Source organism: Chrysemys picta, chromosome 3, assembly GCF_011386835.1.
Source record: "Chrysemys picta bellii isolate R12L10 chromosome 3, ASM1138683v2, whole genome shotgun sequence".
NCBI lineage: Eukaryota > Metazoa > Chordata > Testudines > Emydidae > Chrysemys > Chrysemys picta.
This window is the reverse complement of record NC_088793.1, coordinates 77,850,430-77,871,513: the sequence shown is the minus strand read 5'-3', so window position 1 is coordinate 77,871,513 and position 21,084 is coordinate 77,850,430. Positions and strand designations below refer to the sequence as shown.

At 38.6% G+C, this 21,084-nt stretch overlaps 1 protein-coding gene across 1 annotated transcript in view; it reads left to right on the top strand.

Moving 5' to 3' along the window:
* Positions 1-21,084, top strand: part of ASCC3 (activating signal cointegrator 1 complex subunit 3) — a 495,794-nt gene that overhangs the window by 410,488 nt on the left and 64,222 nt on the right. The window contains exons 34-36 of the mRNA XM_065588248.1: positions 2,580-2,705; positions 13,002-13,113; positions 13,521-13,655. Of these exons, the coding sequence (XP_065444320.1) occupies positions 2,580-2,705; positions 13,002-13,113; positions 13,521-13,655 (373 nt within the window). The remainder of the gene's footprint in view (positions 1-2,579; positions 2,706-13,001; positions 13,114-13,520; positions 13,656-21,084) is intronic.

Genomic DNA, 21,084 nt, shown 5'->3' with positions numbered 1-21,084 from the left:
GGCACCTTAAAGACTAACAGATTTATTTGGGCATAAGCTTTCGTGAGTAAAAACCTCACTTCTTCGGATGCATAGAGTGAAAGCTACAGATGCAGGCATTATATACAGACACATGGAGAGCAGGGAGTTACTTCACAAGTGGCGAACCAGTGTTGACAAGGCCAATTCAATCAGGGTGGATGTAGTCCACTCCCAATAATAGATGAGGAGGTGTCAATTCCAGGAGAGGAAAAGCTGCTTCTGTAGTGAGCCAGCCACTCCCAATCCCTATTCAAGCCCAGATTAATGGTGTTGAATTTGCAAATGAATTTTAGTTCTGCTGTTTCTCTTTGAAGTCTGTTTCTGAAGTTTTTTTGTTCAATGACAGTGACTTTTAAATCTGTGATAGAATGACCGGGAAGATTGAAGTGTTCACTTACTGGCTTGTGTATGTTACCATTCCTGATGTCCGATTTGTGTCCATTTATTCTTTTGCGGAGGGACTGTCCGGTTTGGCCAATGTACATGGCAGAGGGGCATTGCTGGCACATGATGGCATATATGACATTAGTGGATGTGCAGGTGAATGAGCCCCTGATGGTGTGGCTGATGTGGTTGGGTCCTCTGATGCTGTTGCCAGAGTAGATATGGGGACAGAGTAGGCAACGAGGTTTGCTACAGGGATAGGTTCCTGGGTTGGTGTTTCTGTGGTGTGGTGTGTAGTTGCTGGTGAGTATTTGCTTCAGGTTGGGGGGTTGTCTGTAAGCAAGGACTGGCCTGCCTCCCAAGGTCTGTGAGAGTGAGGGATCATTTTCCAGGATAGGTTGTAGGTCGTGGATAATGCGCCGGAGAGGTTTTAGCTGGGGGCTGTATGTGATGGCCAGTGGTGTTCTGTTATTGTCCCCCAACCTGAAGCAAATACTCACCAGCAACTACACACCACACCACAGAAACACCAACCCAGGAACCTATCCCTGTAGCAAACCTCGTTGCCTACTCTGTCCCCATATCTACTCTGGCAACAGCATCAGAGGACCCAACCACATCAGCCACACCATCAGGGGCTCATTCACCTGCACATCCACTAATGTCATATATGCCATCATGTGCCAGCAATGCCCCTCTGCCATGTACATTGGCCAAACCGGACAGTCCCTCCGCAAAAGAATAAATGGACACAAATCGGACATCAGGAATGGTAACATACACAAGCCAGTAAGTGAACACTTCAATCTTCCCGGTCATTCTATCACAGATTTAAAAGTCACTGTCATTGAACAAAAAAACTTCAGAAACAGACTTCAAAGAGAAACAGCAGAACTAAAATTCATTTGCAAATTCAACACCATTAATCTGGGCTTGAATAGGGATTGGGAGTGGCTGGCTCACTACAGAAGCAGCTTTTCCTCTCCTGGAATTGACACCTCCTCATCTATTATTGGGAGTGGACTACATCCACCCTGATTGAATTGGCCTTGTCAACACTGGTTCGCCACTTGTGAAGTAACTCCCTGCTCTCCATGTGTCTGTATATAATGCCTGCATCTGTAGCTTTCACTCTATGCATCCGAAGAAGTGAGGTTTTTACTCACGAAAGCTTATGCCCAAATAAATCTGTTAGTCTTTAAGGTGCCACCAGACTCTTTGTTGTTTTTATAGTCAGTGATGTACAGTTACAAAACAGCCTTTATAAAACCAAAGTATTGTTTATTTTAACAGTAGGAGCAAAATATTTAGAGGAAAAGAATTTTAAAATAGTAAACAGATTAAAAATATCGTCTCACCTAAAGGTTTACTATCCCCCGATGGTAACGTAGGCAGGCCTAACTTCTTCAGACCCCGGAACCAGGTGCCTGTGTTTCTGGCTGGCTACCCCAAACAACTCCTCCCTCGCTTGAGAGAGAGAGAGATCCTAAAGGGCTGTAACTCAATTAGTTGACAATTAAATCCAAAACGCAGTTCTCTTAAACTGCCAACATTCTTTTGTTCTGCTGCATTCCTGGGCTTTACCCCTTCCGGCCAAAACTAGTTTTGCAGGTTGGCTCCAGAGAAAGTAAAATCTTCAAACCTTAACATTTGGGCATTGTCTCTTAACAATCCTCAAGTGTTTGCTTCAGGGATTGCTTATCTTGAGCCATTATTTTCATGTCTGCTTGTTTTTCCTTACCGCCCACTATTAAACTAAACCAATATATTCATACAGTAAACATCCCAACAACAAGGTAAACATTCAGTATGCATAAATGATTCCAGACAGCTACAATTCCATCCCATTCCAAACATGTCCTAAGAGTACTGCGTTTTGGATTTAATTCTCAACTAATTGAGTTACAGCCCTTTAGCATGCACAAGTTGCATCCTATTAGCATGACATGGTTGCTCTAACCTGTAATGATGATTGTGACATTACGAGAACATTTCCCACCCCGCCCCCGTGGGAAAAAAATATTTTTAGATTAAAAATTTTAAACTCTTTTTTTAAAAGGTGTTTTTGCTTTTTATAGACAAGGGCTGTGTGTGTTGGTTATGTACGACTCCACAAAATACAATTTTTGTTCTTTGTAAAGTTAACAGATGCCTTTTTCCATTGTGTCCTTTAGTTTGTTGGAAGTGCTCTCTGATCACTTGAATGCTGAAATTGCTGCTGGAACTATTACTTCCAAGCAGGATGCGATGGATTACATCACCTGGACTTACTTCTTCCGTCGTCTTATCATGAACCCTAGGTGAGTGTAAAATGAAAAAGTAGTGTAACTAAGTTTCCATTGTTTATAATTAGAGTCCAGAATACTCAGCATGTCTGACAATCAGGCTAATACAGACTCAGTCCTAGGAAAGAAAGGCACATGCAAATGGTTCGCAACATTTCTCAAAATATGAAAACATCTGTTGGTAGATAACTTAGACTTTACATTTCAGTAACAATTAAAAAGTCATATTATTAAGAAGGCCTAATCAAAATTGCTAACCGTATCCCTAAATTAAAAGCCCAGCTGGTCAAATTGCTTTATATATTTCTCTTTATGGTTTTAATATTGTTTTTTAGTGATCACAGTGACATGTTACGCACAGCTTCCTATCGACAATCTATCATCAGCTGAATTGCTTAATCATTGATGGAATAGCTATCAGCTGTTTCTATGTGATGTTTACCATCTTTAGAAGAGATTGGGAAAGATGTAGTTGACCATTATTGTCATCTTTCCTTGCTCCAGCTGGTATGCAAACCATTGTGAGCTGTTCTAACCATGTAGCTCCCCCTTTGCTTCAACATTGTTTTGAATATATGTTCACCAACCAAAATATGTAGAGAACAAAGGATTTGCCATTTCATAAATACCATCTGACTGACGCAGGATCATAATACTCACATAACCACATAGCAAATTCCATAGCACTTGGCAGCATTTTTAATTTGAGTTCCTTATAAGCAGTTGTGAGTGCTAAATTCACAAGTGGAAATAGTCAAATAACAAGTTGCCTTAACTCCAAGTTTAGTTCTTCATTAGTTCTATATTCTCCATCTAGGCCTTCACCCTGAATCTTTCTTAAGCAACCTTCGCAAGTGCATTTTGAAAATGGAAAATACAGAAAGTCTTTTCTTGTATGAGTTTGTTTTTGTGCTTATTAAGGCTACTGAGAGAAACCAGGTTGTGGATTTGCATGCACAAATGCTAATTCAGTGTAATGAGTAATCATAGGAGAACTTTATAAAGAAATGAATTCTAATACTGGATTTTCATGTTTAAATGATTTAATTAGTGGATCTAATTTGGCAAGTTTTCTGTCCAGCAGTGTCAAGCTCCAACGTAAGTCTCCTTTGTAGAGAGGTTTCTTGAATACAAAATAGATTACATAGGTAGATATAGATACAATACAGTTATTATTTGACTAATGTGTAAACTGTCTAGGTTATACAAAACGTTCCTTACCTGAGGTTAATGTTTACTGATGCCCCTTACTTCTGAAGCATTTTTCTAATGATGGTACATAATATGAAAACGTACATTTCAAGTTATAACTCAACATTAATTTTTAAGGACAAATTGCTGCTTTGAGCCAGAATCCCTGAATAATCTTGGCCAGGAGAGCAGCACATGTGATAAATTGAATGCAAAGTTTTCTCAACAGGTGCTGAGGGAGAAAGTGAATAAATCTGACCTGGAGTTCTCTGTGTGTAGTGGTGGTGTGGGTGGGAGACAGTCAAGTGGATGCAGAAGGGGAAGGGATAGGGATACTTACAGAATGGTTTTGTGGGGGAGATTAGGATCTGATTGTATGGGGAACACAGAATGATGTGGAGATGTGAGGCAGATAGTCCAGAGTCTTAAAAGGGTAGATCCGTTGAGCTGGTGAGGGCCACTTCAGAGTGAAGTCTGGTAGGCGTTGCTAATGTGGATGATGGGACAGCAGATTATGAAATAGGAGTCCTGCATCAGTTTGTGTGAGTGCCACACATGGAACAATACAGACGCAAGTTGAAGCCATCAACAGCCTGCTTCTTATTTCCTCCCTCCTTCACCTGCATTTATGCACACAGTGTTCTTTCTAGATTCAGAGAGGCCTCAGAGAAGGGACAGGGCAGGGCTAGGGTGTTCAGTTTTGTGCGATTAGAAAGTTAGCCTAGTCAGGCTAGTCAGTATTTCATTGAGAAGCACCTAAGGAAAACTCAGGTGCTTCAGGAGGAGGATTCCAGATTCATTCAAAACCACGCTTTTCCTTCTAAGCTAATTCCCAGTATAGTAATGGAGAGTACTGTGCCATAGAGGAGCTTCATTTTTTGAATTACATAAAACCAAGGTCCTAACCACTTGTAGTCCTTAAGGATCTAATATCTCCTTTCACACTAGTAGAAGTGTTCTGGCTATATTCCAGTTTTGATGCTTACAGTTTGTCCACAGTGTCTGAATTCCCCCTGCAGTTTCAGTTGGCTATATAATTCTTCTTCACTTCTGGCCCTAAGCTGTTTTGTAGCCTTCCTCTCCGCTGTGAAACAGCTAATGCTTTTCATCCAACATGTGTTTGCATGGTGGTGAGTGAAGTAATTCCTGCATGCATGATTTGTAGAGTGTTTTGTGATTCTTTGGGTTGAAAGGTATTGTATAAATGCACAGTGATGTCATGTTTCCAAATGAACAGCTTAGATAGTATGTAATAGACTTAAATTATCATTTATTTTATTGCCTATTATGTGCTACTGCTGTATAAACAAATTTAGAATCCGTCAAACTACACCTGCAAAGTCCACTAATAAAAAGTCATTAGTCTTATTGTAAACTCATGACTATGTAAACCATATTAATTTGATTTTTACCTTTTCTGAGAGAGAAAGTTTTCATTTTAAGTATCCAGGTATCTGATATAGTTTAACCTCTCTCTTTCCATTGCTGAATAGCAATAAAAAGTTCATCACAATATTCAAAATGTTAAAATAAATCCCAAAAAATGACCTCAGAACTTTTCATTCTTATTCTAAATTTGTGGGGCACCATATCAGACTTTAACATCTCAATACTTTAGAATGCATAAAATAGATATAAGAAAATGTTTCTGCAACAAATTTTAAATAATCTGTCATACCTTCTATATTAATATGTTTAAGTTATGGCATTGCAGATATGTAAATATTACATTATTTACTTTTACTGAGTTATTTTAGTTTCCCTGGTCTGTTGAATTGCCGAATCCATCTGTCCTGTTATCTGTAAGCGGGGTTCCTAACTTTATTGATAAAAAGAGTAATTGAGCCCATGATTAGGAGGGTGGGGATGTTGGCAGCTGGTATTGTTCAGGGGATGCTGAATAGTAGCCACTTTGTTAACTAGACCATGAATAGGCCTTGATATATAAATGAGAGGGGCAGTCCAAATGAATACATCACAACATGCCAAGTTTCCAGTCCATTGTTTATTTTACTAAGAGCCAGTCATTTTTAAATATTCTAGGGATTTGAAATTTGTGTTTTGAGTTAAAGCTTTTATCTTGATTGCAAGCAGGTACTGTGCCATGCCACAAGGTGCTTCCACATCAATCTTTATTTATAAGGCTGTGGCCAAAGAAAATGAGACTGGCCAAGAGTTCTGTTCTGTGGGGGGAAAAAAAAATGTGAGATTAGCCTATCACAGCTGGCAGGTTGGAGACCTAGATAAAGACTACATCTCATCAGTAAGGAAAGGAGATTCTTGGCTTTGGGTGAAATTAATAGACTCTGTCCATTCTATTAACCTTGTGAAAGGATAGACTTCATTAGTCCAACTTTTTCTTCAAAAGGGAGACAACCATTTGAAACATTTTTTAAAATCAAGCTCCAATATTTTATGCTACACACTTAATCAGAAAAAGAGGGATAGAAACCTACTACATATGTGACACTAAGCAGAATTAATTTTGCAGTTGGAACATTAATGTGGTGATAAACTTTCTCTCCATATAGCTACACATTGAAGTGAGGAATTGAAATCACTTCTCTTTATGTAAATCGAATGTTCATTAATGACAGATTTTATTGTTGATTCATTCAAAGATTGTCCTTAAAAGATTTTCCATTTTGTGACAACCTTGGAGAATTTACCACAGTGAAAGAATAGTGTAGCATAAATTATAATAAAATGGAATTGTCTCAGTCAATTAGATGTTCTTATTAGTGCACAATTTTTCATTATATCTCACATATGCAGTTTCTTGCACATTGATTGGCTAAGTGTGTCTAATTTGCATATTATGGTTATTTCTACTTCAAAGTGCAGATTCTATTACTAGACTGAGGGCTATTATTAACCATTCAAAGTAGCATAATTTTCATAATCAATCCATAGTTATTTCTCAGTGACCAAATAGCAATTATGCAAAACCCTCAGCATTCAATGACTAATGCCTTCATGCTACCCATCTATATGCCCACAAGTTGTAAGGGCACCTAAATTTCTGACCCCCTATCAATCCTTTTGCTGCAGATAACTCTAGAAATTAAATACAATGATAATATAATACTCACATTTATGATACATATAGTCCAGTGATTTATGACATTGGCCAAAAACAGATTCTTCAGAGGAAGGTGTAAGAAATCTCATAATGAACAATTATTAAATGATCCATACATAGAAATTTTCTTCATCACCATTTAGTTATTGGCATGTGCTCTTTAAATAGGAAGGTTTGTTTTCTTTACAAATGGGGATAACTGTGAATGTTCTTACTATTCACATAAGTCGGATATTTTTAAAATCCTGCTAAACTCTTACCCTGAATAATACTTTGTGGTCATGAGTTCCACTGAATAATTTTTATTTGTGTGACTAAACATTTCCTTCCATCAGTTTTTAAATTTGTTGCCTTTTAATTTCATTGGATATTACTTTGTATTAAGAGAAAAGGTAACTCGGAGGACCAGAACAGTCTTCTCTATACCATTGCTTTATGCAGCTCTTTCATGGCTCCTCTTATTCATCTCTTCTCTAAACCAAGTAGTATTAGGGCTTGTCTACACTTGGGATGTAACTGCACAAATATTGGTACGTTTTTTTTTTGGTGGGGTTTTTTTTTTTGCACTGATGTAACTGCACTAATGCAACTCCCTAATATTGGTACGTTTCAAAAAGATAGGTGACTTTCACCAGAATGATTTATGCTGGTGTCAATCTGCGGTTAAGTCATGCTGGCAAAAGTCATTTTTTACACCCATATAGTGAATCTACACTAGAGGATTGCAATAGTACAGTTGCACCAGTACAAAAATTCCCAGTGTAGACAAGCCCCTAGGCTTTATTACCTTTCTCTCTCATTTTACTTTAAAAAGGAATTGTTCTTAGTAAAGAGGAGCTAAGCCTTCTTCAAAGGAAAAAGAGGTGTGTATCAGAAGGTTAGGTGAAATGAGAAGAACGGAAGGGAAGAAGACTCAAAAGTTGTGGTACCCATGTTTGTTATGAATGGGGAAGTTTAAGGGTAATAGCCAATCAGAGTAGAGGGATTTATATTAATCAAAGTCCAGGGGTAAGAGGATGGGACTACATTGCAGCATAATAATTTATTAATACCCATAACCAGGACTAATAGACCATGCTGATAAACACCTGTTTATCTACTTTGTGCTTTTGGCCTCTGAGTTTGTTTAGTTCCAGATGTTGGTTTTTACGTCATAAATATGAAGCACACTTATGTCACTATTTAAGTAGTGTAATGAGTTTATTTTTCCCAATTACCTTGGGAAGCACAGAAATATGATGTGATTCATATTTCTCTGGGATTGTGTATGTAAATGTAGTACTTTTTATTGACAGCATGTTTTGAGATTATGAAGTTGGTTCATTTCATTACCAAAAAAAATTATACTGTATATCAGTTTAGCAAAACCTTAATTTCAGTTCAGTGGGTAAAGAAGGATCATGGAGTTGACAGTGTTAGTCAGAAATCTAGATAATGAGGAATTTCTGCAGTACAGCCTTGTCTATTGCTCATAAATCTTGGCGTGCTGGGCGTTTGCACAAGCATGACCTTCCTTCTCTTCCCTAATCTATTCTGAATGGCGAGTTCTTCTCTGAGAATGTTGTACACTTGCACACTGAGAAGCCAAATCACGTGATCCAGCTGCTCTTCTGGATCATGCTTTGTCCAAATGGACTGTACATCTAGGCATACAACAGGAAAAGTAAATAAGTGCCTCAAATGTACAGGTGCCCAGTGTTTCTGAATTTGTGGTAAAAACTCACTTATGTAGCAAAACTACATGTGAAGGTCTGAATTAAGGCAATAAACCCACTAGCAAATTCCTTTCTGACCTCCGAGAAAGTGGGATCTGATAGCTTGGAGTCCTCTGATGAACATAATCCAAATCAAAAAAGTGAGACATAGCAGAGTTCTTGCTGCCGTGGAATATAAAGGAATACATTAAAATAAATATATAACCTGCCAAAAGCAATTTTTATTAATTTTCAGTAAGTAAGCAAATACGAGACAGTAATAAGTAGACACATGTACTCATAAAGATTATAACCTACACATCCAATGGTAATATATCAGCCCAATAGTAACAAGCTCCAATGAAGCTGGACAGTTCCCTTCCCAATCAAACATACTGAATCACAGCCTCTTCAAGAGTTTGCCCCCAATACAATATACGCCCACAGACACTGCTGGGACTTGCTTACTGTGCTCCCTCTAACAGTGATGTGCTCAATAACATGGATTCACCACAAACATCTCACTGCCAGGAACGTTTTCAGAAAATGCCATTCCCAGTGAATTCCTCTGGCTGCCTAGGGCCACAAGCCAAGGGAAAGAACATATGAAGATGACAATGAATGCGTGTCCCTTATTAAAGCTTGTACGTAAAGGGTATTGTGTTTTCAAAATCGTAAGTCTCAAAAAGCATACATTGAGTTTGGTATTCAGTTTAGCAGATTTTGATTAAAGAAAAAAAATCCTGAGAAAACCTTCACAGTAGCAAGATTATTTGTGTAATATTTTCAGCTGTCTTTGCAACCCGCTTTCATTATGTGTGTCATTATTACTACCGTATAACCTGAACATAAAAAACATGAGGCTGTAACAAATGACTTCACAGCATTGACAGTTATAGCAGGACCATTTTGAGCCTGATGAAAAATTTCTCAGAGAGATCTCAGGTCAGGTTTACATAAGCTAAACAGGAAACGATTGCCACTATCCACATTAAATCCAAAATGTTTTGTGTAACTTCATCTACATTTTATGTTGCTACACGTCTCTCTATCACTCTCAAATGATGAAATTCCACACTTGCTTAGATTAGATTAGATTAATAAATTCATGTTTCATGGTTTATTATTCTTCCTAAACTCTACTAGATTTGAGGATTTAAATATATTATTTTAAGACAATAAAAAGTTAGTTCCTTCAGTTTTTGATTGTTTAAATTTTATATACTTTGTACATTTTTATGTTACCAAGGGGTTTGTTATTGCTGTTTCCCAGTGGACTACTAATGGAAGTTAGCCTGTCTAGCCCATGTGCTAGATGGTGTTAGTATAAAACTGCCTTTGACTTTCACACCTCTCAGGGGACGAGTAATTGTTGTGTTCAAACAGCCTGTAATTGTGATCCCGCTGGCTTTCTCAGTACGCTTCTGGCTATTAGAATCATTAAACAACTCAGCACCTGTTAACAGCATTGTAAATATTCAACCCTGCTTGTGTGCAGGTTGAGCCCAATATAGGAAAAGGCTTACAGAGCCCAGCCTCATAAATTAGAGCTTCTGACAAGTCAATTATTGTGAAACTGGGTTTCACAGTGAAATAAATGAAATGGTGTGCTGATAAAAAGATAGGCTGTCTGTTTATAGCAAAGGGAAAATAATGACTAGATGGTTCAATGCAGTGAGCATGAAACGGCATTGTTTTTATTCTTTATCTGTAATTAAATAGGTAATATAGCTTCATAGCAGAACTGATGTAAAGTACAGTTTGTACAATTTGAACATACTAGCATGCAAACAGATCTGCATTTATCAAAATACTATATAATCTCATTCATAAAATCATTGTTGAAATCAAAGTAATATAGTCTTTTCAGTTGAATGGCTACACTATTTATTGGGATAAAAGTGCACTGAATGACTGAGAAGCTCCCTTGGGTAGGGTTAATATTATATTTACCCTATTACAGATACTAGTTAATATACGCTGACAGTACTTCACTCCAGCTCACAAATAAGTTAAAAATTCTCCTTTTTGAAGTAGATTTGCATTGGGAACTTGGAAGATTTTTCCCTACAAAATTGCCAAAAGTGTAGATATCAGCAAATTTAGAAAACATCTGAAAAGGTCTGCAAAAATATTATGTTTTGTAGGGTTCTCAGAAGAAATTTGCTTATCATGATTTCTTGTTAAGCTGTAAAGAATGGCAAATTAGGCAAAGAACATGTAATACAACAATAGTGACAAAGCTACTTTCAAGAATTTGATAAGATTAAATTACTAATATAAGGCCTGATCCTGAAAAATTCATTACATAGTGCTGTACGTATCTCCCAGAAATAAGCATTACCAGGATCAGGCACTAAGCTGCGATCATTTTATTATTGCTGTGTGCAATCTGAAAGAGAAATTTTAAAAAAGTCATGTCAATGAAAATAAAAGATAAAGATAAGTAAAATGCTTTCCATTTTTATCAATAAAATGTTATTTTGAAGGTTCACTGAAATAAGTTAATGATGTGTTGGGGAAAGGAATACAGGAATAACTTTCTTGCAAATTACCTTCTCTTTGGACAGGTCAGTTGCTCTGAATACATTATCACCTATGATACGCAAGTTTTTATCTAACACGCATTAAAGGTGGTTGGTTGGTTTGTTTTTACTTGGGCAGCACTCTTGCTTTGAACACAATGTAAGCTGAGTATATTGAAAATATTAGGGTCTTGTTGTAGTCATTTATACCTGTGCAAAAGTAGTTGTAATATGCTACCAAAATGATATTTTAAAAAAATCAGTTGAACTTCTACAGTCTCTGATGCTAATGCTAGATTAAAGGAAACCTGTAGCAATTCACTAAAGAGTGTGTGGAATGAGACTTATTTTTCCTTATAAATTTTCCCACCTAACTGGCTAACACCAGTGCATCAGCAACAGTCAGAGCAGTAGTGGAAACAGGGCTCTAGTCTGCTACTGGCATTCTAGGCGCCCTGGTGTCTAACTGCTCAGAAGAGATGTTCAAAGCACTAGTAGCAGCAGCAGCTGGACTACTCTAGAACTTTCCATTGTAACCAGTGGTGGAGCTGAATGGGCGGTGGCAATGCTGTGAAATTTTAGGAAGAGTTCTAATGTAACTGAAGCAAAAGTGTGAATGAAAGAGCATCTTTATTTAACTGTAGCATCCATTTCATTGTGCTATTTTTGAATGACAAAAAAAATCAACTATTTACAGATTTAAGAGGCATAAGTTCACAGCAACTCAGTGTCCTCTTTTTTTATTGTGCTTTTGAATTGTTGACCTTTTCTATATTAAAAATGTTTTAAAATAGTGTTTTAATTGCACTGCTTTATTTCAGAATTTATTTTTAAATGTTTGAAACTAAAATTTAAGACTGTACTCATTTCCTTTACCAATTGTAGAGTCAATTCCTCACTTTCTTTCTTGAGTGGTCGTATGGGACTGAATTCATATGTCCTTACTCCAGTTTTATTTGGGCAAAACTCCCGTTGAAATCATATTAATTTTGTCTGAATAAGAACCTGAGGTTTTGGCCCATAGACTTCAGTTCTGCTAATAACGAGTAAAGGAGTTGGTCCAAAATGTCAATGAGTCTTTTATCATGCATAGCTATAGTAAAATGTTCTGGCTCATTTAGAAATATCTTTCTTTAGTTCAGATAGCAAAGAAATATTATTACTCTACAATGTGATAAATGTACATAAATAGAAGAACCAGGAGAATATACACTATAGTGTGTACTAAATACTCCTAATGTAAAATGCCTTTTTTGATTAATTTCAGTTTTGTGAAAAATTAGGCTGAAAAATATTAGTGTTTAATAAATCAAAACTTGGGTGTTCCATGTGTTTTCAAAATGTATCAATCCAGCTAGCTTTATTATTATTATTATTATTCCAAAATTATTAAAACATTTACTTCTCCGTCTCTTCACTGATTAAAGGAAATATATCCTTACCTGAGATAATATTGCATATTTAAGCTTGTAGCCATGCAAACTGAAAAACACTCCAGTTTACAGAATAAAATATTTTATATTGTTTGATTTATCCTCAGCTGTTTAATACTTAAAATGTTATCTTTTCATGTATAGATGCTAGTATTGTTTTGGCTACTGCCAGAGTCCATTTAAGAGTCACCAAAAAGAAGCATGGATTTCTCTTTAGACTCTAAAGGGGAACAATTCTATGTTTAATTGCATGACCAGTGTGGATTCTTGCTTCATCCATGCTGCTTGTGCATGTTTCTAGAACGGCAGTCTAGTTACATTCATAGTCCTTATTGTTAAATATTGACAGTGTGCTTATGTAATTAATCTGTTTTAAATTTATCTAGTTACTATAATTTAGATGATGTGAGCCATGACACCATGAACAAGTTCCTTTCAAACCTTGTTGAGAAATCCCTCATTGACCTGGAATGTTCCTACTGTATTGAAATTGGGGAGGTAAGACTAATTTATACTTTCTTAAGAATCAGTCAGTAAAAATACAGTCGAGGTAATCTTTAATGACAATCTGTTATTTTTTTCAGCACAGTTTTGTTTGTTCGTGTATTGGTTTATCTAATTGTTACCCAATTCCATAGATTTTCCCTGCATTAACCCAAAACTCCTGCAACAACTCCCGCTCTTAGATCTTGAAATTTCATGTCTGACTTCAGAAATAGAGCCTCTCACAAGACTATCGATGCTGAAAACTGGGTTTTTCCAATCAGTTTGGCAACTGGACTAGTATCATGCTGTTGAACCATTTTGCAATCTTATTTTCATCGCTGTCTATTTTAAAATACAATCTTAAAAGCTTTACACATGTTTTTATACATTTCATGGTATATTTTCTTCCCCTCTAACAGGATAATCGTAGCATTGAACCTCTGACATATGGCCGCATTGCTTCTTACTACTATTTGAAGCATCAAACTGTTAGGATGTTCAAGGATCGGTTAAAACCTGAATGCAGTGTTGAAGAATTGCTCTCAGTTCTGTCAGTAAGTGATAACTTTTTCTTCATCTTAATATATATGTCTTAATTTTAAAAGGCACAAATAACTTTAGTGAACCTGTACATGTGCATGCACGCACACAAACATGATTAAATAGCATTTCTACCCTGTCCTTGAAGTATTTAATGACCTACATTGTTTCCAAAGTTTGGTAGTTTTCCATTGCCTCATGTTGAACTCTGTCACCTACCTTGTTAGCTGAATGTTAGATAGAAATATGCAAGGTGCCATATCTTATCTGATGATAAAGACAGGTCCCAGACTGACTAGGAGAATATTGGAGACACCATGTACTCTCACATGTGAAGGTGCCTTCTGAATTGTCGTCTTGTTTCTCTAAGATTTCAGTGGTGTAGATTGTGAACAGCAAAATCCAGTCATCCAAGGGTTGAACTGTCTGAGGATTTCTGGGCTCCTCCAAGTGCGCCATGAGCTTTATTAATAGAGGTGCTCCCTCCTCCTTACTCAGAAAGGGGAAAATATCCATGAATGACTCCTCCGTACAGAAACACAGACATTGTCACATTAGATATGATCAGTTGTCTGTATTTTAGAAGAAGATGTGAAATCCTCATAATCTAATAATAATAATCCAAGCTAAGGGAAATTTTTTCCCATAATGCGAGAAAGTTAGTGCATCTCTTGTTTAACGAAAAATGAGGTTTGAGAGTCTTTATATAAATATGTAAATAAATATTATTTTGGTTATTGTAACCGAGGATGATGATCTTATAGCCAATATATTGTAACCATCTAATCCTTTATTGGATGCTATACTCTTTGCCACTTTTGGGGGGGGTACTTTTATCAATTTTATATTTATTATCTTTTAATTTTATTGGAATGTTCCCTTGTTCTTGTGCAATGAGGGAGAGTTTAAAAAAAAAAAAAAAAGCCTGACTGACCTCCTCTTTAGTATTTATTATACCTCTACCATATACCCCCGCAGCTATGTTCACACTGCACACCACTGGCAGCAGCATGTAGGGTATGTGTAGCTACACACTGCTGCGAAAAGCCGGCTGTGTCCACACTGCAGCATGTAACTACACACATCAGTGAAAGGCTCTGGCAGGGGAAAGGCAGCAGGGAGCTGCTGGAGCTTTTCTCTTCTGCCTTCCCTTGCCAGACCCTTTCCCTCTTGTCAGGGTTTTTCCCTGCAGTAAGGAAAAGCTCCGGCTGCAAGGAGACAGCAGGACACTATACTGCTAAAAATACAGGGAAGACATTGCTTGAGCGTGTTGAGAACCATGTAGGGTTCAGGCGTGTCTTTACTCACCTAAGCACTGCCTCACTGTCTACAGTGCTATTTATATTTGTGCTAGCGAGGTATGTAATGTATGTACTGTTAGTTAGCTTCTCTCTCAACGAGGTAAACTTTTAAAGTCTCTCTTCATATGGCAAGCTTTTCATGTCTCTTATCATTCTCATTGTCCTTCTCTGGGCCTTTTATTTCTGAGAAAGAGATTGTATTTACTAGGAAACCCAAGAGAACAGTGTTCCAGATGCGGGCATACCATAGATTTACCTAACAGCATTATAATATTTATTGTTATTAGTCTCTATCCCTTTATTAATGCAGGCTGACTTTTTGTTTGGTTTTTGCCACTGTTGGGCACAGAGCTGTCCATAGTGTTGCCTGTGTGTTTTTCTCTAGTGATTACAATTAATGTAGAATCCATCAGTATTTAAATTTCTCCTTCTGTGTGCATCAGCTAGTACTTATCTATATTGAATTTCATTTAATATGTTAAATAATGCTGGTCCTACTACAGATCCTTGTTGTTTGCCAAGGTGCTAGTAGTAAGGAAAGTTTCTTCCTAACACTAGGAAGTTAGTGATGGATCCAATTTCAAACATCTTCAAACTCTGGGGAATTTCAGACCCAAACTTTGTGGCTGAAGCCCATTCCTACGTAAAATTTTTGCTAAAAATCCAAGAGACTGCTGGAACTTATAAAATGTTTGTTTACATTGTTAAAACTAATTAGACTAAAATAAAATCAATTAAGGTCCAAATTCTTTCATATGTAAACTTGAAACGATAAAACAGAGCAAGGGAAGTGTGGAATCCTTATTATGTTAATGGTGAATAACCTTTATAGCCTACAGTTTTACTTATTTTCATGCAGATGTTAGTTTTCATAATTGCTAGTTAAATTATTATTCCATCTTTCTTTATTAAAGGTGTAAAATGAGTTTTTCACAATCGGATGCTGTCTTGAAAAGATTAGGCATTTTAACAGAATTATCGCCAAGTTTTTTCTCAACACTGAATTAATGAGCTCTATAATTAAGGCAGTTGCTTCACACCACTATTGTTAACCAATAACATTACATCTGTCTTGCTCCATTGATGCCCTCTTCCTACTTATTGAAACATTTAGCAGTTTTGGCAACAGGGAATTACATGGCATGGGGTAAGTAGTCTAATTAGATGTAAGTGAAAATCCTACGGGAAAAGGATATTTAAAAAGTAATTTGAAGAATCTCTTAATGATGCTGGCACTGAAAGCTGTAGCCCATAGTAGAAAAGGCATGTCAACATCGCAAAACATGATTATAATTTTAATCGTTCTGCTGATGCGTCTTACTTTTAAAGTTTTGACGTCCTTTGAATACATTAATTAAAAATAACTTCCTAAACTCTTCTGAAGTGTGTCTGCAAAAGTCTGTAGCATTGAAGTATAGGTATCTTTCTTTTTATTCATTGTCCTTCAGAACTACAAACTTTACAAAAATTAATTCTATTGAGCAAAATTCAGCAGCGACATGTATGGTGGTGCAATGTAGACATCAAGCAGCATTGGTGTAATTTGCAGGCTGTGAAAGCAGAAGTGTGAGATTGTAAGAGGGAAAGTAATCAACATGAGGGTTTAGGATGGAATTTACACTGATTCATGCCAAATTAGGTGAGGTGCTTTGGCCTGTTTTATTCAGGAGGTCAAACTCGGTGACCATATTGATCCCTTCTGGCCTTAAATCTATGAATTCCACCAATTGTATTTAACAGCTTCAAGGGCATATTTTCCCACAATCCAATATTCCATGCAAATGATGATAATTCCGAATTATGCACCAGACAGCTACCACTGGGTACCTGCAATTTATCTCGTGGTAAACTGGTTCACATTCACTCAGACCATAACACTGACAGTCTCCCTTCTCTCAAAATAAAAATTCATTGGCAAAAGCAAGATTTTCTTTAACTTTCTTCCTAGTGACCAAGACAGTTGCTTTCCTGTGAGCCCTGCATCCCACTCTTATACCCTGTTTTTTGTCATCTGCTTGGGTTTCATAAGAACATAAGAATGGCCACATTGGGTCAAACCAATGGTCCATCTGTCCCAGTAGCCTGTCATCCAACAGTGGCCACTGGACATGCTTCAGAGGGAATGAACAGAATGGCAATTATCGAGCGATCCATTCCCTGTCATCCAGCCCCAGCTTCTGGCTGTCAGAGTTATAGGGACATCCAGAGCATGGAACTGTGGCACTGACCATCTTGGCTAATAGCCATTGATGAACCTATCCTCCATGAACTTTTCTAATTATTTTTTTGAAGCCAGTTATACTTTTGGCCTTCACAACATCTCAAGGCAGTGAGTTCCACAGATTAACTGTGCATTATGTGAAGAAGTATTTCCTTATGTTGTTTTAAACCTGCGACCTATTAATTTCATTGGGTGACCCCCTATTCTTGCACTATGTAAAGAGGTGAGTACTGCTTCCCTATATCCTTTCTCCACACCATTCATGAATGTATAGACCTCTATCATATCTGCCCCTTAATGTCTCTATTCTAAGAAATGGGGTCCCAGTCTTTTTAATTTCTCCTTTTATGGAAGCTGTTCCATATCCCTAATCATTTATTTTTTTGTCCTTCTCTGAACCTTTTCCAATTCTAATGTATCTTTTTGTGAAATGGAGCAACCAAAACTGCATTCAGTATTCAAGGTGTGGGTGCACCATGGCATTATCTTCCTATCTATCCCTTTCCTAATGGTTCCTAACAATCTGTTAGCTTTTTTGACTGCTGCTGCACATTGAGCAGATGTTTTCCGAGAACTATCCACAATGACCTGAAGATCTTTCTTCAATAGCAGCAGCTGATTTAAACCCCCATCATTTTGTAAGTATAGTTGGGATTATGTTTTCCAGTGTGCATTATTTTGCATTTATCAACATTGAATTTCATAGATTTCAGCTGAAATTGAGTTAGCTTTGTTTCCAGGAGACCTGTATTCTAACTTGGGCTGGGAGATGAAACTCAGATTCTTGTCCTTACATAATTGACCTTTATTGGCGTACCTAGAGTTTTTCCGATTGCCACGATTGGGAATGAGAAGGAAGTTGCCCTGCAGGGTTCCCCCCACACACACACACCTTTCCTGTGGTCACATTTTAGATGGTGTCAATCCAAAGTAGCTCAATTGTGAACATTTTGGGTTATGGTGCTTGCTACATTGTTTATTGATGGGAAAACATTAATGAATTATGACTGAATGGCTGGAGTCCTCTCTACTGGTGTTTGGAGATTGTCTCATTTTATTCCCAAACAAAGGTGGAGAGGGTGTAACAGAGATCTAAGTTTGGATTTAAGGCATTGAGCTATAATTCTATTAAATCATTTTTGTTGCTGTTGCTGGATCCAGTGCTCAAGAGCAGATACGCGACTTCTCTGTATATGGGCCTGATTCTTCTCATGGGAAAATGTCTGGCTGGCTGATTCCTGGCTTCAGGGGTAGATTTATGACAGAGAAATCAGGATACAGTGATTAGAGTCTTTGTGTCTATTAGTGCTAGTAAAATTAGTGATTAATCACTGGTACTTAAGAGTGCTGCTTGGTAATTATTCAGATTAGTTAAATATGGGCGTGATCCTGCAGCCTTTACTTACATCATAGGTTTTCAAACAATGGGGCATGCCCCTGGTCACAATGAGGTTATCAGGGCGCGTGTGACCTGGGGAGGATGGATGGGAAGAGTCTGGTCCCAGAGTCTGCCTTCCACCCGGGACACCTGTTACCATTACCCAGCACAACCAGTGCTGTGCTGACATCTTGCTGCCTGCAGCTGCTGCGCCCCTCCCGTTTGCCTCTTCCTATGGGGCAGGCACTCCCCATCCTTCAGGGCACACTTGGCACCCGCAGCTTTGAGGCCATGCACTGCAGAGCCAGGAATGGGGGGTGGATAACAAGAGGAAGGCTCTTAGAATAATAGATTAGGGTTGGAAGAGCGCTCAGGAGGTCATCTAGTCCAATCCCCTCCTCAAAGCAGGACCAACACCAACTAAATCATCCCAGCCAGGGCTTTGTCAAGCCGGGCCTTAAAAACCTCTAAGGAAGGGGATTCCACCACCTCCCTAGGTAACCCATTTCAGTGCTTCACCACCCTCCTAGTGACATCGTTTTTCTTAATATCCAACCTAGACCTCCCCCACTGCAACGTGAGACCATTGCTCATTGTTCTGTCATCTGCCACCACTGAGAACAACCTAGCTCCAGCCTCTTTGGACCCCCCTCCCCCTTTCAGGTAGTTGAAGGCTGCTATCAAATTCCCCCTCACTCTTCTCTTCTGTAGACTAAATAAGCCCAGTTCCTTCAGCCTCTTCTCAGGGCCCCCTAATCATTTTCGTTGCCCTCCGCTGGACTGTCTCCAATTTGTCCACATCCTTTCTGTAGTGGGGGGCCCAAAACTGGACGCAATACTCCAGATGTGGCCTCACCAATGCCGAATAGAGGGGAATAATCACTTCCCTCGATCTGCTGGCAAACTACCAATGCAGCCCAGTATGCCATTAGCCTTCTTGGCAACAGGGGCACACTGTTGACTCATATCCAGCTTCTCGTCCACTGCAATCCCCAGGTCCTTTTCTGTAGAACTGCTGCTTAGCCAGTCATCCCCAGCCTTTGGCAGTACATGGAATTCTTCCATCCTATGTGCAGGACTCTGCACTTGTCCTTGTTAAACCTCATCAGATTTCTTTTAGCCCAGTCCTCCAATTTGTCTAGGTCACTCTGGACCCTATCCCTACCCTCCAGCATATCTACCTCCCCCCTAGCTTAGTGTCATCCGCAAACTTGCTGAGGGTGCAATCCATCCCATCATCGTAATGAAGATGTTGAACAAAACCAACCCTAAGACTGACCCCTGGGGCACTTCAGTTGATACCGGCTGCCAACTAGACATCAAGCCGTTGATCACTACCCGTTCAGCCCGACGAGCTAGCCAGCTTTCTATCTACCTTATAGTCTTCTATAAGGGAGAGTGGGAATCTGGTCATGGTGGAGATGGGGGCTGTGCTGGGTGGAAACAGGCCAGCCATGGGGAGTTGCCATAGGGCAGCAGGGCCTAAGGCAGGTGTGGGGAGGTGGTAGCTCTCTCAGGGAGAGATGGGGACCAAAGGAGAGGCAAGGAAGTTGTGAATCTGCTTGTGCCAGGGGGCGGGGGCAAAGAAGGGGGCAGTCCCTGGGGTTGGATCTGACTGCCCACTGTTGGGCCCAGATGCTGGATTTGCCTCATCCAGTCACCCTGGACTTCCACAGATCTGTGAGGCTGAGGAGCTATCCCTGCCCTAAGGACCCCTTGCCCAAAGCCGAACCTATGGGATCCATACACACGTTCCCACAGGCCCCTCTGCTTTAGCAGTACCCCTCCTCTGCAGGGAAGGAGCCCTGGAGCTTTCTTGTCATATGGGGATTTCCCTCCTCTTTCCTTCCCCCATCCCACCCCCTTGCATGGACTTCAAACTCAGCACCATGAAGGGTTCCCCTCTTTCCTCTGTGCTGAGGGGGGGTCCCGCTCATGGGACATGAATCTCCAAAAGAGGATGCAGCAAAAATAAAGTTTGGGAATCTCTTACTTACATGAATAGTTCCAAGAGCTGCAGGATGGGGCTTAGTTATCTGACTTAATGTGATTATGTGGCTGGGCAAATGGATACAGGTTTTACCTTTTTGTAAAGACATCAGATCAGTTTACACTACATAACTTCAAAAAATGACGGTTTTCTTGCCATCTTCTAGCTCCTTTGCTTAGCTGCCTGTCATTTTGCTCTTTCATTTCTGTTTTTCTCTGTTTTCCCCACAAGAGGGAGCTCATTGGGTTCTCTGTGCTTATTCCTATACCTTAAATGTAGGCTTGGAAGGATTAGATTTTTATTGGTAAATGTTAGTGAATGTCAATTTCAGGATGCACACACAAACTGAAAAAAAAAATATTTTCCATTGGTGGTTATCAAAATTGATAGATAGTCAAAGTAAGAAAAATGCCAATTGAGAACTTATTGGAGTTTGATTTAAGGACATTTACTTCATATATTTTGGCATGTGATGTTGACAGTTTTTGTTTTAATAGTTGTAACATTTTAACTTTTTGAATCTCAGCATCAACTGTCGTTAAATAATTGTCTA